General features: G+C 34.1%; 4 protein-coding genes across 4 annotated transcripts in view; 3 read left to right on the forward strand and 1 right to left on the reverse strand.

The window, feature by feature from the left end:
* Positions 1–8,903, forward strand: part of vps33a (VPS33A core subunit of CORVET and HOPS complexes) — a 39,044-nt gene extending 30,141 nt beyond the window's left edge. Inside the window, 1 exon segment of the mRNA NM_001099973.2 lies at positions 8,888–8,903. The gene's annotated coding sequence lies outside the window, so the exon portion shown is untranslated.
* The window catches only part of kiss1rb (KISS1 receptor b), a 360,900-nt gene that overhangs the window by 101,049 nt on the left and 242,072 nt on the right, over positions 1–17,779 (reverse strand). The window lies entirely within an intron of this gene.
* On the forward strand, positions 502–11,762 carry gtf2h3 (general transcription factor IIH, polypeptide 3). The gene is given in 13 exon segments (NM_001128422.2): positions 502–646; positions 811–890; positions 2,488–2,594; positions 4,312–4,442; positions 4,943–5,005; positions 5,085–5,114; positions 6,574–6,602; positions 6,726–6,800; positions 7,355–7,408; positions 9,442–9,510; positions 9,606–9,741; positions 11,391–11,427; positions 11,521–11,762. Coding segments are annotated over 13 exon segments (891 nt in total). The 5' UTR covers positions 502–636; the 3' UTR covers positions 11,591–11,762.
* Positions 16,151–17,390, forward strand: LOC101885985 (uncharacterized). Its single transcript, XM_087254615.1, is given in 2 exon segments — positions 16,151–16,691; positions 16,693–17,390. Coding segments are annotated over 2 exon segments (1,041 nt in total). The 5' UTR covers positions 16,151–16,235; the 3' UTR covers positions 17,278–17,390.

Consider the following 17,779-nt stretch of genomic DNA (forward strand, 5'->3'; position numbering starts at 1 on the left):
TTAAATTAAAATAATGTAAAATTAAATAAAATAAAATAATAAAATAAGATAAAAAAGTAAAAGGAAATAAAATAAAATAATAAAATAAGATAAAAAAGTTAAATAAGATAAAATAAAGTAAAAAAATGAAAAATAAAAAATAATAGTAAAATAAGATAGGATAAGATAAGATTAGTTAAAATAAAAAAATGAATTGAAATGAGATAAATAAAATAAAACAAAAATAAAAAAAATAAAAAAAATAAAAATAAAATCAAAGAAAATAAATCTAAACTAAACTAAATATTGTGATTAGAAGGCTGAAGGATTGTAAATAAAATAAATAAAAATAAAAATAAGAAAACAAAAATAAATAAAACAAAAATAAAATAAAAAATAAATAAAATACAGTAAAAAAATATTAAAATAAAACAAAAATAAAATAAAACGAAATAAAATAAAAAAGGAAAATTAAAAAATAATATATTTTTTTCCTGCACCAGTACAGCAGGTGGCGCTACACTGAGTTCAATCTCTCCATTAAATAAACAGAAGAAGATTTAAGCATGAGTCCAAACAGCACAACTTTCAACATATTGAAGAAAACAGCAAAGAAATACAGTTTTATATCAATTTAGAGACGCCGGAATTGCAGCAATGGCTTCGGGTTTGTAAATCCCACAAACACCATTAATGAAATGTTTAACAGTTTTTCGATCTCTCGGGTTTCTCTTTGTGTAGGAAGAAGATGAAGATGCTTCAACAATAAACATACAAAAGATGATGATGATGATGATAATAATAATAATAGCGCTTGCTGATGTTTTGCAGACGATGATATTAATATTCTGGTCATAGTGCTGGATGTGAATCCTGTGTGGTGGGGTCAGCAGGCGCAGCGGGAGCCAAAGGTCAGTTTAATGTTAATTCATTAATATTTAAATTTATTTTAGGTAAAGTCTATAAGAGATACAGCTGCGTTTACTCCCGTCATTATACACTCACCGGCCACTTTATTAGGTACACCTGTCCAGCTTCTCATTAACGCAAATTTCTAATCAGCCAATCACAGGGCAGCATCTAAATGCATTTAGGCTTCAAGACATGCTCAGGACGATCTGCTGCAGTTCAAAGCGAGCATCAGAAAGGGGATTTACGTAACTTTGAACGTGGCATGGTTGTTGGTGCCAGACAGGCTGGTCTGAGTGTTTCAGAAACTGCTGATCTACTGGGATTTTCACGCACAACCATCTCTAGGGTTTACAGAGAATGGTCTGAACAAAAGAAAATATGCAGTGAGTGGCAGTTCTGTGGGCGCAAATGCCTTGTTGATGCCAGAGGAGAATGGCCAGACAGGTTCCAGCTGATATAAAGGCAACAGTAACTCAAATAATCACCCGAGGTCTGCAGAAGAGCATCTCTGAACACACAACACGTCCAACCTTGAGGCGGATGGGCTACAGCAGCAGAAGACCACACCGGGTGCCGCTCCTGTCAGCTAAGAACAGGAAACTGAGACTACAATTCACACAGACTCAGCAAAACTGGACAATAGAAGATTGGAGAAACGTTGCCTGGTCTGATGAGTCTCCATTTCTGCTGCCACATTCAGATGATCGGGTCAGAATTTAGAGTCAACGACATGAAATCATGGATCCATCCTGCCTTGTATCAGTGGTTCAGGCTGGTGGTGGTGGTGTAATGGTGTGGGGGAGATTTACTTAGCACACTTTGGGTCCATCAGTACCAATTGAGTATCGTGTCAACACCACAGCCTACCTGAGTATTGTAGCCGGCCATGTACATCCCTTTATGACCACAGTGTACTCATCTTCAGATAGCTACTTCCAGCAGGTTAAGGCACCATGTCATTAAGCTTAAATCATCTCAGACTGGTTTATTGAACATGACAATGAGTTCACTGTACTCAAATGGCCTCCAGAGCTCAATCCAATAGAGCACCTTTGGGATGTGGTGGAATGGGAGATTGGCATCATGGATGAGCAGCCGACAAATCTGCAGCAACTGCGTGATGCTATCATGTCAATATGGAGCAAAATCTCTGAGGAATATTTCCAGTAGCGTGTTGAATCTATACCATGAAGGATTAAGGCAGTTCTGAGGGTAATAGGGGTCCAACCTGGTACTAGTAAGATGTACCTAATAAAGTGGCCGGTGAGTGTACTGTTGTACAACAGTAATGAATACTTTTAAGGTAGTTTTAGTGTTGGGGTGAGGAGGATGTTGATACATAAGTAACATGAATAAAATTCTGTATAACTATGGTGTTTACATTACTGTGCGGGTTGGGGTTTAAGTAGATGTTAATAAAATACAATTAATAGGTCATTATTACATAAATAATATAATAATTCTCATTTAAACTTCTGGCCGCAGCTGTATCCCTTCTAGCAGGAACTGTTTGTTTACTATAATCCTCCATGTTTGCACTATTATTGCTATTACCAATACAGGTGAACAAATAACTTGTTATTTATTTTCCTTCAGTTCACCCTTTCAGCATGTTTGGACAGTTTGATGGTCCTGGCAAATGCTCATTTGGTCATGTCAAGGACCAACAAACTAGCCGTCATCGCCAGCCTGTATCACGAAAGGTAAACATAGACAATTAATTTTATATATCAGGCATATGATCAGTCCAGGGGTCCGTTCTTCGTACGTGGATTACTCAATTAGCTGGATTTAGGTATTGACGATGTAACACGATCCAGGATCGTTTCGTTCTTCAATACTGACCTGAGAGTTGTTGTCATAGCAACTGTTCTGATAGCTCAAACCTGCATCGGTGCAGGTTCATTTCATATTAACAGGATTCGATTTGGTGAGTTCAAGCAAAGGTAAAACTGAAAGTATGCTGATAATTTCTTACAGTAGATATATACACTTGGGAAAATAGTAAACATGTATTTTTTAATTATATATATATATATATATATATATATATATATATATATATATATATATATATATATATATATAAGTAAAAAATATATATATTTTAATAAAATAATGTAATCTGGATTGCGAAATAAAAGTACAAAGAGAAAAGATATTGATATGAACTTTTTAGTTACAAACGCGTACATGCACAATATTCATCTTTAAAAAAAGGATAATAATTTATGCAGTCATGGAGGTGTTTTGACCGCTAATATGCCGCTGATTTGAAGTTTTGCAAAAGCTGCAGCCACCTTTACCGATATCAAAATGTTTTTTTGATGCAAAATTAATTTATACAGTTATTCCTTGCGCCGATTAAAAAAACTCGAGTAGGCCTATAGGCTACTATAATAAAGAAAATCTTCTCTAAATGTAGAACTAAATACATTGATATGCTGAATACTCTTGACACATGAAAGTGTAAAGCCTGCAGTCCACAACAAATGTGGAAGGTTATTGCGTGTCATATTTAACAAACGGTTTACTGCTAATTTGATGTCATTTTGCTCACATGAATAATTAAATATAAATCAGATGATGTCATTACGCTGCTGTGCCGTCAGCCAATCGTTGCATTGCTGATCATGATCTCGAGGATCGATAGATTTTTTCTTCACAACACACGCAGCGATCTCAGATCAGTTCATCCAGACATTTTAATCTGATTCGCGAACTTGTTTGAAGAACCAAATTAGCCAGAGATCAGCCATAGAGATTAAAAGATCCAGGATCTGCCAAATCATCTTAGATCATTTAAGTGAGGTACAAAGAACGGACCCCAGGATAAAAAACAAATATATATAGCTGAAGTCAGAATTATTCACCCTGTTTATTTTTTCCCCAATTTCTGTTTAGCAGTGCAGATTTTCTCAACACATTTCTAATCATAATAGTTTTAATAACTCATCTCTAATCACTGATTTATTTTATCTTTGCCATGATGACAGTAAATAATATTTGACTAGATATTCTTCAAGACACTTCTATACAGCTTAAAGTGACATTTAAAGGCTTAACTAGGTTAATTAGGTTAACTAGGCAGGTTAGGGGAATTAGGCAAGTTATTGTATAATGATGATTTGTTCTGTAGACTATCGAGAAAAATATATAGCTTAAACAGGCTAATAATTTTGTCCTTAAAATGGTGTTTAAAAAATTAAAAACTGCTTTTATTCTAGCTGAAATAAAAGAAATCAGACTTACTCCGGAAGAAAAAATATTATCAGACATATTGTTAACATTTCCTGAATCTGCTAAACATCATTTAGGAAATATTAAGGAAAAAAAAAACGTAAAGGGGGGGGCTGATAATTCTGACTTCAACTGGATATCGAAATCATACTAAAGCAATGCTGTTGTTGTGTTTCCAAGCCACTTCTTGTATCCCAGTAAGCAGTGGAGATCTGGGGAGGAAATCTCTGCAAACCCCGACGGCAAATATGAGCTTCTCTCAGTCACCAATGATCTGTTTGCAGAGGAGATCAGGAATCTGATGGAAAGAGGTCAGATCAGTTTCTCATACTGGTTAATAGACTGGCGGCACAATGGCTCAGTGATTAGCACTGTTGCCTCACAGCAAGAAGGCCACTGGTTTGAGTCCCTGCTGTTCCAGTTGGCATTTCTGTGTGGAGTTTGCATGTTCTCCCTGTGTTGGCGTGGGTTTCCTCCGGGTGTCCCACAGTCCAAACACATGCGCTATAGGGGAATTGAATACACTAAATTGTTCCTAGTGGATGAGTGTGTATGGGTATTTCCCAGTAATGGGTTGCATCTGGCATCCATTGCGCAAAACATATGCTGTAATAGTTGGCAGTTCATTCCGCTGTGGTGACACCCGATAAATAAAGGGACTAAACCGAAGGAAAATTAATGGTTGAATGAAGTAGCCCTTAAAAATCTAATGTCTTTATTTTCACTGTGTGTTTTGCTTTCTGTGGTGATTCTGTGGTGATATGGAGCATTATATGCAACATTTTAATAATGTTATTTTCTTGATTAACAGCGGAGGTCAGTGGCAGTCAGACGGAAACACTGTTGGCTGTGTCTTTGGCCAGAGCTCTGTGCTGTATCCTCTAACACCGCTGTATAATATATATTATAACATCCACAGACTGCTATTGTTTTCATTAACATTTGACTCTCAGACATTAATCGAATCTCAAAGGACGTGCAAGGTAAACTGCTTCCTCTTGAACAAACAATGACGCCTTTATTCACAAATTTATGCACAATAATAACCAGTACTAATAAGTATTATGAAAGTGTTTATAGGCACACCACACGAACATACCATTGAAGTCAGAATAATTAGACCCCGTTTAGTTTTTTCCCCAATTTCTGTTTAACAGTGCAGATTTTCTCAACACATTTCTAAAATAGTTTTAATCACTCATCTCTAATAACTGATTTATTTTATCTTTGCCATGATGACTGTAAATAATATTTAACTAGATATTTTTCAAGACACTTCTATACAGCTTAAAGTGACATTTAAAGGCTTAACTAGGATAATTAGGTTAACTAGGCAGGTTAGGGTAATTAGGCAAGTTATTGTATAACGATGGTTTGTTCTGTAGAGAGTTTGAAAAAAATATAGCTTAAAGTGGCTAATAATTTTGTCCTTAAAATGGTGTTTAAAAAATTAAAAACTGCTTTTATTCTCGCCGCAATAAAACAAATAAGACTTTCTCCAGAAGAAAAAAAATTATCAGACATACCGTGAAAATATCCTTGCTCTGTTAAGCACCGTTTGGGAGATATTTAAAAAGAAAAAATAATTCTGGCGAATAATTCTGACTTCAGCTGTATAGGTGGGGACACCTAAACAAAGCATGCAAATGAAATGTTGTTGTCAGCAGGGTAAAATGCTTTTTTTCCTGCCCTGATCTCATCAGCACATAAGTACCCATTCATGATACATTTTCGTGCAAATTAAGTACTGGAGTCAGATCCAGTCCTGCCGTTTGACCAGCTTGAACATGTTACCTATCCATTGAGGGCCGGTGTCCCTTCAGGGTTTAGCTCCAACTTGCCTCAACACACCTGCCTGGATGTTTCAAGTACACCTAGTAAGACCTTGATTAGCTTGTCCAGGTGTGTTTGATTAGGGTTGGAGCGAAAATCTGCAGGACACCGGCCCTCCAGGAACAAGTTTGGTGACCACTAAGTTAGACAATAGACACAGCCCTGCTTTGTACTGACAATTTGCATTACTTTGGAGACATGAAACTGTATTTCACAGATTTAAAGAAATATGTACTCTTTCACTAGTATTCAGCTTAAAGTGATATTTAAAGGCTTAACCTATAATTAGGGTAAAAGTAGGATAATTAGGCAAGTCATTGTATAACAGTGTTTTGTTCTGTAGACAATCCAAAACAAATATTGCTTAATGGGGCTAATAATATTGAGCACAAATAAGACTTTCTCCAGAAGAACAAATATTATCCGTTTGTTAAGTGTGACGTCACGCAAAGCGGCTTCCAAATGAGCCATTTTAATCTAGATTAATCTAAATTAATTTCAAGATTACGTTGAGGTTAATGTAGATTAAAAAAATAATGATTTGCCCACCTATAATATGTATATATAATGTTGTAATGCTCTAACTGATCTCTCATGTGTTTACTTTAGCTGGTCAGGAGGTGAAATCGAGAATATTGGTAACTTGGCACTTTTATTACAAAATATATTGTGTAATATATTTACAAATATATTATGTAAATATATTAAGTTATATTTCCATAAATAGTAATGTTTAGACATTATTTTCATTATGATTTCAGGTAATAAAAGCTGCTGAGGATTCTACATCTCAGTACATGAACTTCATGAATGTGATTTTTGCAGCACAGAAGAAGGTGAGCAGAAGCAATGAAGTTAATATTTGTCAAGGCTGCACAATATGTCGCAAAATTATCATTATCGCGATAATAGTATATGCAATATAAGTGTTGCAGAGCAGGGGATGATGGATTAGTAGGGGCCAATGGAGAAAATTTGGCCAGAATGCTGGAGTTACATACTTGCGTATTACCAAAAGTGCCATGGTATTATTTATTACCACAGATGACCTCATTCGAAAGAGAGCGCTCACTGACAGTATAGTGTCCCCTTCACTTTACTGGGGCATTAGGACTCAGACCACTGGTTGAGCGCACTAACATCACTTCCAACAGCAACAGCTTTCTCATGTGGTCTCCCATCCAGATACTGACCAGGCTCAGCCCTGCTTAGCTTCAGTGAGTAGCCGGTCTTGAGCTGTAGGGTGAAATGTCTATGGCCACAGGGGAAATGTTATCACAATACTCAACAATAATATCACACATTCTCCAGTATCGTGCAGCCCTAATTAAAATCATGTTGTTTTTTTGATGTTGGATAACACTACTGTTATTAAATGCAATTCCCCAAGAATATCCTGATTGATGCCTGTGTGCTGGACTCGGACTCTGGACTTCTACAGCAGGTATTTTATTTAATCAGTGTGTAAAACCACCGATTTGTATTTATATTTTTGTATAATAGCTATAGTTGCTGATAAAATTAAGTTATTACAATTTATTTTCAGCTCACATTTAGGGTGAACACCTTATTTGGTTACACTTTAATTTTAGCTGACGTAGTTGCAATGCTACTTCATTTAACTACTACAGTAATGTTAATTAATTATATGTGTTTACTATATGTTTAGGGTTAGAATGTGGCTTAGTTGCATGTAATTATGCATGATTTACTTATTTGTGTGAATAAATGAATCTAGCACTATTATGAGTATGAAAAAATAAGGCAATTTGTTTCAACATTTATAAACTGGACTCATACAAGAAACTCTACATTTTAATAACTGTATTAACATAGTAACTGTTATGTTATGATATTATGTTATTATAATTATATTAAAATGTAGAGTTCCTTGTTCCTAAATACAATAAACACAATTTATTGTATTGACTATAGTAAGCGCCCGCTTAGTAATACGTAATAATACGTCACCTTAAATTAAAGTGTTACTCTTTATTTTAGGGTTTATTTGTTCCATGCACTTGCTCTAGTGATTACAATTAATAATGCACAGTTATATTATACTAACCCTAAAGTGCAGTCTAACCCTAACCATAGAGTAAGTACTGTAATTAATTAATATTAAGTATTTAAATAAATAGTTACCATTTGAGTCTTTGTTACACAGTACATGTATTTACAAAATGAATAACCGTCAACTATAAATAATTTAAAGAATTGTATATAATTAAATATATTAGTAAAAAATAGATAAAATATGTTAGTAGTAAATGATAATTAATAACTAATCCAAAAATGGTGCACAAAATAATCCGAACAATGTCTTAATGGGCCAAATTGTCATTTTTTTGTTGTTGTTTTTACAACATATGAATATAAATTATTTCTAGAATATGAATAGGAAATAGATTATAAGTTAATCTCATCAGTGTTCAACAAGCAAAAATAAAATAAGAATTCCAGCCAGGAGAGGAATCTATTTTAAAAGGAAATATGTATGTAAATTTATGTAAATGTCTACACTTTAAGTTTTATAAAGAATGTGCTGTTTTTCTTTTTGTGTTTTTAAACAAACACACAAACAAACTGACAAATAAACTGATGAATGAATTAACACATTAATACAAATAAAACAAAAAAATCCAGCCGGGAGAAGAATCTGTTTAAAAGGAAATAAATTGTATGTAAATTTATGCAAAATTTTACACTTTAAGGTCAAGTTTTTTAAAGAATGTCCTGGGTTTTTTGTGTTTTTTTTAAACAAACAAACTGATAAAAAAAAAAATAATTAATACAAATAAAATAAAGATTCCAGCCAGGAGAGCAATCTGTTTTAAAGGAAATAAATGGTGTGTAAATTTATGCAAATTTTTACACTTTAATCAATTTTTTTAAAGAATTTCCTGGAGTTTTTTTGTGTGTGTTTTTTTTTAAACAAACAAACAAACAAATAAATAATTAAAATACAAATAAAATAAGGAGAACAATCTGTTTTAAAGAAAATAAATGTTGTGTGAATTTATGCAAATTTTTAAACATTAAGTTCAAGTTTTTTAAAGAAGGTCCTGGATTTTTTTAAGTGCTTTTAAAACAAACAAACAAATTAATTTATAAACAAATTAATACAAATAAAACCAGGAGAACAATCTGTTTTAAAGGAAATAAATGGTATGTAAATTTATGCAAATATTTACACTTTAATCAAGTTTTTTAAAGAATGTCCTGGATTTTTTTTCAGTGTTTCTAAACAAACAAACAAACAAACAAACAAACAAATAAATAAATTAATTAATTAAATAAAATGAATAAACTCCTGATAGTGAATTCTATATACACACTCCTATGTGTCACTAAACAGATCTGCATCAGACTTTTCCCATTTCCATTTTGCCACTTTTATACTTCACACTATCCATCTGCATTGTCTGAATCAATCCCCTCTTCCCTCTATGTGTGTTTTATTCATCTTTTAACCAGGCTTGTGACATTACCGGAGGCTTGTATCTCAGAGTTCCTCAGAAAGTTGCTCTCACACAGTACTTATTGGTGAGATATCAGTCCAAAAACTTTACCAGATCCAAAAACAGGATACTGTACACTGCATAAGTTGTCTGAGTGTTTAAGTGCTGTTTGTGTGTCAGTGGGTTTTCTTACCAGACGCAGAGCAGCGTTCACAGTTATTGCTGCCTCCTCCAGTGCATGTGGACTACAGAGCCGCCTGCTTCTGCCACCGCAACCTCATAGAGATCGGATACGTCTGTTCAGTCTGCCTGTCGAGTACGTCTTTCTGCTGTTTCTATCAGACTAGAAAAACTTGCATTACATGTCAAAAGTTTGGGATCAGGAAGATTTTTAAAAATGTTTTTAAAAGAAGCTTATTCTGCTGTTAAAAACTGTTAAATAGTGATTGTTATTTATATGTAAATGTATGTATGTATGTATATGTGTATGTGTGTGTGTATATATATATATATATATATAAATATATATATATATATATATATATATATATATATATATATATATATATATATATATATATGTGTGTGTGTGTGTGTGTGTGTGTGTGTGTGTGTATATATATGTATATGTATATATATATATATATATATATATATATATATATATATATATATGTATATATATATATATATGTATATATGTATATATATATATATAAACTGTGATAGATTTGAGTTCAGAAGTTTTAGTATTCTTGGATGAAATTAAATGTATAATTTTTTGTTAATTAAATGCAATTTTTTTTGCATTATACATTTATTTATTTTCACTTTTTTATTTTCATTATTTAATGTGTGCTCTATTAATAGAAGTAAATACACTTTTATTTGTATGTATGAATGCTAATACATTAGAAATATGAAGCTATTTTTAACACTGACAGTAATAATAATAATAATAATATTTATTATTAACACACTGAAGACTGGAGTAATGATGCTAAAAATCACAGGAATAAATTATGTTTTAATTCACATTAAAAATTAATGGGTAAATTAAAAATTGTAATAATGTTTAAAAAATTTACAGTATTTTTAATTAAATAAATGCAACCTTTGTGAGTAGAATAAACTTATTTTTATGCAAAAATAAATCTTATTGATAAAAAACTTTTGACCTTTAGTGTTATTTATTATTGGTGCATTTATTATTGTTTGTAGTGTATATATTATTTCAGAATATACAGTTGATGGCAGAATTAGTAGCCCCCCTATATTTTTAGACCCCCTGTTTATTTTTTCCCAATTTCTGTTGAACAGAGCAGATTTTTTTCAACACATTCTAATTTAATAATTCATTTCTAATAACTGATTTATTTTATCTTTGCCATGATGACAGTAAATAATATTAGACTAGATATTTTTTAAGACACTTCTATACGGCTTAAAGTGACATTTTAAAGGCTTAACTAGGGTAATTAGGTGAACTAGGCAGGTTAGGTTAATTAGGCAAGTTAATGTATAACGATGGTTTGTTGTATAGAAAAAAAATATAGCTAAAAGGGGCTAATAATTTTGTCCTTAAAATGATGTTTAAAAAAATAATAACCCATTTTATTCTAGCTGAAATAACACAAATAAGACTTTCTCCAGAAGAAAAAAATATTATCAGACATACTGTGAACATTTCCATGCTCTGTTAAACATCATTTAGGAAATATTTAAAAAAGAAAAAAAATTCATAGGGGGGCGAATAATTCTGACTTTAACTGTATATATTAGTCAACAAGTAAATAAAAGTAGTTATTAAAAATTGTTCCAAGACAAAAAAAATTCTGATTTTAGGACAATTTTAATCCACTTTAAATGTTGACTACTGTATACATTATTTCATTTCTACTGTATTTTTAGGCTTAAAATATATTATAACATCCTGCATAGCAATTTTTCCATTTTGTTTTTCAGTATTCTGCAATTTCAGTCCAATCTGCACAACATGCGAGTGAGTCTGACAACATCATTTGAATAATTTCTGACTAAAGTCATTTACTGGCAACTTTTAACAAACTTTTTATCATGTTATTTCCATTTGTAGGACTGCCTTTAAAATGCCTCTGCCTCAGATGGCTAAAACCAAGAAGAAAAAGCTGAAAACTGCAAACTGATTCGTCTGTCGTGTCACTCAATGTGCTTTAATTATCTCACATTAATGTCTCTTTGAACAGCATACCCTTATAATTTAATATTTGGTTATAACTTGTGTATATTTGAGCACACTTTTCTAATGTAGCCTTCGCTTTAAATAAAAGACAGTTTTACATAAAAACAAAACAATAAGCCTGTGCACTTTACATGAACATTTCTAGAATGCCTTGTTGATGTCGGAGGAGAATGGCCAGACTGGTTCCAGCTGATAGAAAGGCAACAGTAACTCAACTGGGGTGGGTTCGAAAGACCCATGCCACACTGATAATGGTCCAGAATTTGTCCTATACATTAGCTCATTTGTCCTATTCCTACTGCTATGCCATCATATAGTGAAAATAGCCCATTGAAAAAGGCTTTAGGTCCAAACGGAATCCTGGTGTGACTTCAGTTCATCAGTTTTGGCCAATGCAAACAAATTATTTTTCATGAGTCCAATATCCAGCTGTGCATACAAACATCTGACTTAAGAGAGGTCATCTTTCACTAATGTGGTGTTTCTATTGAGAAAACATTTGACAAGTAACTTTTATTCTATAAATCTTGGACCTTATTCTGGAAAGAAAACATGACCAATAAAAAAGTGTGAAGCACTTTTACAGGAGAGGCTAGAAACATTGTGAAGCTCTAAATTATTATTATTATTATTAAGTTTCAGCTTTTTATTATTCAAATGGCCAAATTCTGACTGAGGAAAGTCAAGTGTGCTCTGCCAGTTTGTTATTTGCTTAATAAATTACATTAGGCTACAGTTTTTAATTTAAAACTTTTTTCTAATGATATATGATGAAATACATTTCTATTTTAAAAACAAATATTTGACATATTTATTCTCTATATTTTTTCAATAGTATCTGCATGCAGCCTTTATAATGCAAGCTGAGACTGCAATGTCAGACTCAATGGAGTGAGTGACGTCATTGTGACGGGTGGGGTTAGGTGAGCACATTAAATACCATTGGATGCAGCTCAGATTGCACTGCACCAAGTCTGCAGCCAGATCCTTCATATTTTTAGTGCATCAAAAACTGTGGTTAAGATGACCATTCAACTAGCTAATTAATTCGATGAATTCAGCTAATAATAGTGCTCAAAATGTCACCTATTTAGTATTTAATTCTCATAATTAAGCAGACATTGAGGCGAATAAATGCAAAAAGGTCTACTTTTTGAGAAAAAACACCACCCTTTACACCAAGCTGGCTACAGACCTGCATATGAGTGGCCTCGACACACACAAAAAATCTGCTTCAGTCAGTAGAGAATGGGTGTGAATTGGCCCAGTTAAAACTACTCCCCCAGCATCCCTGCAGAAAAGGTCTCGGCGGAAGTTCTCCGCTGAAGTGACCCACACGGGGCAGACCGCGTTTCTGTGCACACGTGTATCGTCCAGTTGCGTCTCGCGTATTCTCCGATCTGCATCGCATCGTAGGGAAGGAAGTATTATAACTCGGATGAGAATAGGTCACACTGGACTCAATCATACATTACATAAAATAGGGAAACACCCAACTGGGCAATGTATACATTGTAATCAACAAGAAACAATAGAACATATTTTATTTCACTGTAGTAAATATAATAAAGAACGAAACGATCTTATTCAGTCAGTTAAAAAGAGCAATCTTCAGCATTTTACATTGGCAGGTTTATTAGGAAACAAATCTAGTGAGGTATATAATGATATAATAAAATTTATTAAAGAAACCCAGTTAGAGGAAAGAATATAGAGATAATATCAGAAGAATTGTTAGTCCACCCCATCCCCCATTTTTATAAAATTTTATTACAAAAAAAAAAAAAGGTTTTTTTTTTTTTTTTTTTTTCATCTCTCCCCCTCCCCTCACAATTTCCTCCCCTTTTCTCTCCCTTCATGTAATTTATACACTTCAGAAAGTATTCAACTAGTTCCATACTCCATTCCAGTCGGTGGCGGTAATGCACCTATAAGTCTGGTTGCCAACTATGGAAGCATACGAGTAGCATAATTCAATTCAAAATGTAATATGCAAAATGGCAATGCAATATGTTAAATGGCAATGTATTTCTGTATTTGAATTAGCATTTTCCAAGACATATGAGCACAGTTTGGTGCAGAATGAAAATGTAAATTAAATTACATTGTTTGCATTTCTCATTTCAAACACTGTTTTAACATGTAAATTGTATCCACATTTTAAAGCTTTATAAGTAGCAAAATTAAATTGAAAATGCTATACACAAACTGAATTTGATGTGAATAAAGTACAAGCAGAAACTGTAGCAAAATGATAATTTAAATGTTATTTGTCCTAAATGCATTTACACTCGCGTCTAGGAAACGCAGGATTACATTTTCAGCATAACAGCATGGGATGTGTGTAGCAAAATTAATTTTGAAATGTAATATGCAAAACGATAATGCAATATGTAAAAGGCAGTGTATTTCTGTATTTCAGTTAACATTTTCCAAGACATATGTGCAATGTTTGCTGCAGAATGAAAATGAAAAAAACATAATGCATTTTCATTTAACACATCGCGACGAATGAAAGCCGATTTGAAATTGAAAATGCATTCTGGCCTGGCCACGCCCACAGACGGCCACCGTTGCTGCCAGGCGGGTTTTAGGTTATGTCGTCACAGCTGCCGCGAGGACTATTTGGGACATTTGGCAGCATAAACATGGCGAAGTCTGTTCCTCAGCGGCTTCGTGAAGCTGCACGAGCCCTCGAGCTTGAACTGGGAAATACTTTAGAAAACCAATCACCTCCTAGCTCAGTAAACTTGGCTTAAGGTTTGATATTCGCGCACGCAGTTTTAGGGATCATCTGCAAATTACATCAACAGAACCAAAACGCACAGTAACTCAAAGCATACAAAAATTGAGGAGATTCCAATAAATGGTTGGAGGCCAGACTGATTTAATACAGGTAGCAAAGCTACTATACCTCTAACTATATGGTACATACAATGCAGAAATAGGCAATAGCTCTTGTCACAAGCATACAGTACACATCAGCTAAAGCCCCTTTAGGTTCTGTCGATGTAATTTGCAGATGATCCCTAAAACTGCGTGCGCGAATATCAAACCTTAAGCCAAGTTTACTGAGCTAGGAGGTGATTGGTTTTCTAAAGTATTTCCCAGTTCAAGCTCGAGGGCTCGTGCAGCTTCACGAAGCCGCTGAGGAACAGACTTCGCCATGTTTATGCTGCCAAATGTCCCAAATAGTCCTCGCGGCAGCTGTGACGACATAACCTAAAACCCGCCTGGCAGCAACGGTGGCCGTCTGTGGGCGTGGCCAGGCCAGAATGCATTTTCAATTTCAAATCGGCTTTCATTCGTCGCGATGTGTTAAATGAAAATGCATTATGTTTTTTTCATTTTCATTCTGCAGCAAACATTGCACATATGTCTTGGAAAATGTTAACTGAAATACAGAAATACACTGCCTTTTACATATTGCATTATCGTTTTGCATATTACATTTCAAAATTAATTTTGCTACACACATCCCATGCTGTTATGCTGAAAATGTAATCCTGCGTTTCCTAGACGCGAGTGTAAATGCATTTAGGACAAATAACATTTAAATTATCATTTTGCTACAGTTTCTGCTTGTACTTTATTCACATCAAATTCAGTTTGTGTATAGCATTTTCAATTTAATTTTGCTACTTATAAAGCTTTAAAATGTGGATACAATTTACATGTTAAAACAGTGTTTGAAATGAGAAATGCAAACAATGTAATTTAATTTACATTTTCATTCTGCACCAAACTGTGCTCATATGTCTTGGAAAATGCTAATTCAAATACAGAAATACATTGCCATTTAACATATTGCATTGCCATTTTGCATATTACATTTTGAATTGAATTATGCTACTCATATGCTTCCATAGTCTACACTCTGACAGTAATGAATATTAATGAAGTTGCACAATAGAGCGCGCTGATTGGTTTGAACCAAACTTTACTCATGCATTAATGCATCACACTGTAAGACGTAATAAGACTCACTCTGGTACAGGCGTCCAGTCTGCACGCTGGAATACGCTATTATGTCATGACCGTGACGCAGCTTCAAAAATTAGTTTCAAACCGGAAGTACGAATTTGCTTGAAATAAGGCAAAAACAACCAATTTACAGTTTTTAGTGAAATATAGGTGTCCTAATAGTGTTTTTAGCAGTGTGGGACACATATACGACTGTTAACAGCTCAAAAAATGTGTTTTGGTGTTTCGTGACCCTTTAAAAAGGAGACGAGCAGCAAATAGGGATTTCACCATTTTCCAGATAACAGGTCTTCGAATCCATCATGCATATTAATGAAGTTGCACCGCGTACACAATAGAGCGTGCTGATTGGTTTGAAACCAGTCTTGCTCATGAATTAATGCTGCACACTCAGAGACATCACTGCACTCACAGGTACAGACATCCAGTCTACACGCTGGAATACATGAAAAGATCTTAATAGTGTTTATAGCAGTGTGGGACACATATGACTGCCAACAGCTCAAAACATGTGGTTTGGTGTTTCGTGACCCATTAACAGTGCCAGAGTTCAGGCACATGACCTACTGATCAGACTGATAAACAATTTAGAGACATAAAATACCATGAAAATATGCAGTTTTCTTACTTTTACTTTAGGTCTGATGGAGGAGACACTCCGTCATGTCAAAACAGGAGGGAAAACTGGCTCACTGAAAGGAAAAGACGAAACATGTTTGACCTGCACTCAGTGTGGAAAGAGTCTGAGCTGCCAACAGAGTCTAAGGATTCACATGTTGATCCACACTGGAGAGAAACCGTTCACATGTGCTCAGTGCGGGACGAGTTTCAGACATTCATCAAATCATAATAAACACATGTTGATCCACACTGGAGAGAGAACACACAAATGTGATCAATGCGGCAAAACATTTTTAAGGGCTTTATACCTAAAGAGCCATCTTAGAGTTCACACAAAGGAGAAACCTTATTCATGTTTATTGTGTGAAAAGAGATTTAGAGATCAGTCAGATTTAGATACGCATCAGAAGATCCACACTGGTGTGAGAGAGCATGTGTGCTTTTGAGTGTGAGAAGACTTTTATTAGAGCTGGAGATCTGAAACTGCACCAGAGGATTCACACTGGAGAGAAACCGTACACATGCGTTCAGTGCGGGACGAGTTTTATACGTTCATCACACCTTAATGAACACATGTTTATCCACACTGGAGAGAAACCATACAAATGTGATCAATGCGGCAAAACATTTTTAAGAGCTTCAGATCAGAAGGTCCATCTTAGAGTTCACACAAAGGAGAAACCTTATTCATGTTCATTGTGTGGAAAGAGATTTAGACATCAGTCAACTTTAAAAACACATCAGAAGATCCACACTGGTGTGAGAGAGTTTATGTGCTTTGAGTGTGAGAAGACTTTTGTTACAGCTGGAGGACTGAAACGGCACCAGATGATTCACACTGGAGAGAAACCGTACATGTGTTCACACTGCGACAAGAGATTCAGTCGGTCGCAAAGCCTGAAAAAACATCAGAGGATCCACACTTAAGAGAAACCTTACAGATGTTATCAATGTCTTAAAAGTTTCACAAAATCGCCTCAGTTTAAGAAACACATGAAAATCCACTCTAAAAAGAAGCCCAAGTAACATGCATAGTAAAGCGTTCACTTTTGTTGAAAGTGTTTTATATCTAATCATCAGAAAACACCAGTGAAGAAAACAGAATGTCAAGAAATAAACCAATGTTTATTTGTTTTTCATGCAGTTTCATGCATATCGCATATTTGGTTTGACTTTAAAACAGCATTCAATCGACTGAACACTGTTATACTTTGATGATTGTTCGATTCAGAATTTGCAAATAATACTTTTCCAAGATTATATTATTAAGCAGAGTGTCAGAATGTGCGAAAATACTTTACCTCAGTGCACAATCGTGTATAAAAAGAAAATCAAACACAGCCAATTCAAAAACGCCACTTTAGAGCTAGTATTTGAAGGATTCCCTTGCATAATGTGGAGTATTATCATGTCTTATTGATGAAAAAACAGCTCACACATCAAGATTTATAAAGCTGAATAAACAGTCCTTCATTTCTCTGCTGCATCTGTGTATTTACTTACGTTATATTAACCCAATAAAAGCTTA

This window comes from Danio rerio, chromosome 5 (genome assembly GCF_052040795.2).
Source record: "Danio rerio strain M-AB ecotype USA chromosome 5, GRCz13ab, whole genome shotgun sequence".
In the NCBI taxonomy this organism is placed as follows: Eukaryota; Metazoa; Chordata; class Actinopteri; order Cypriniformes; family Danionidae; genus Danio; species Danio rerio.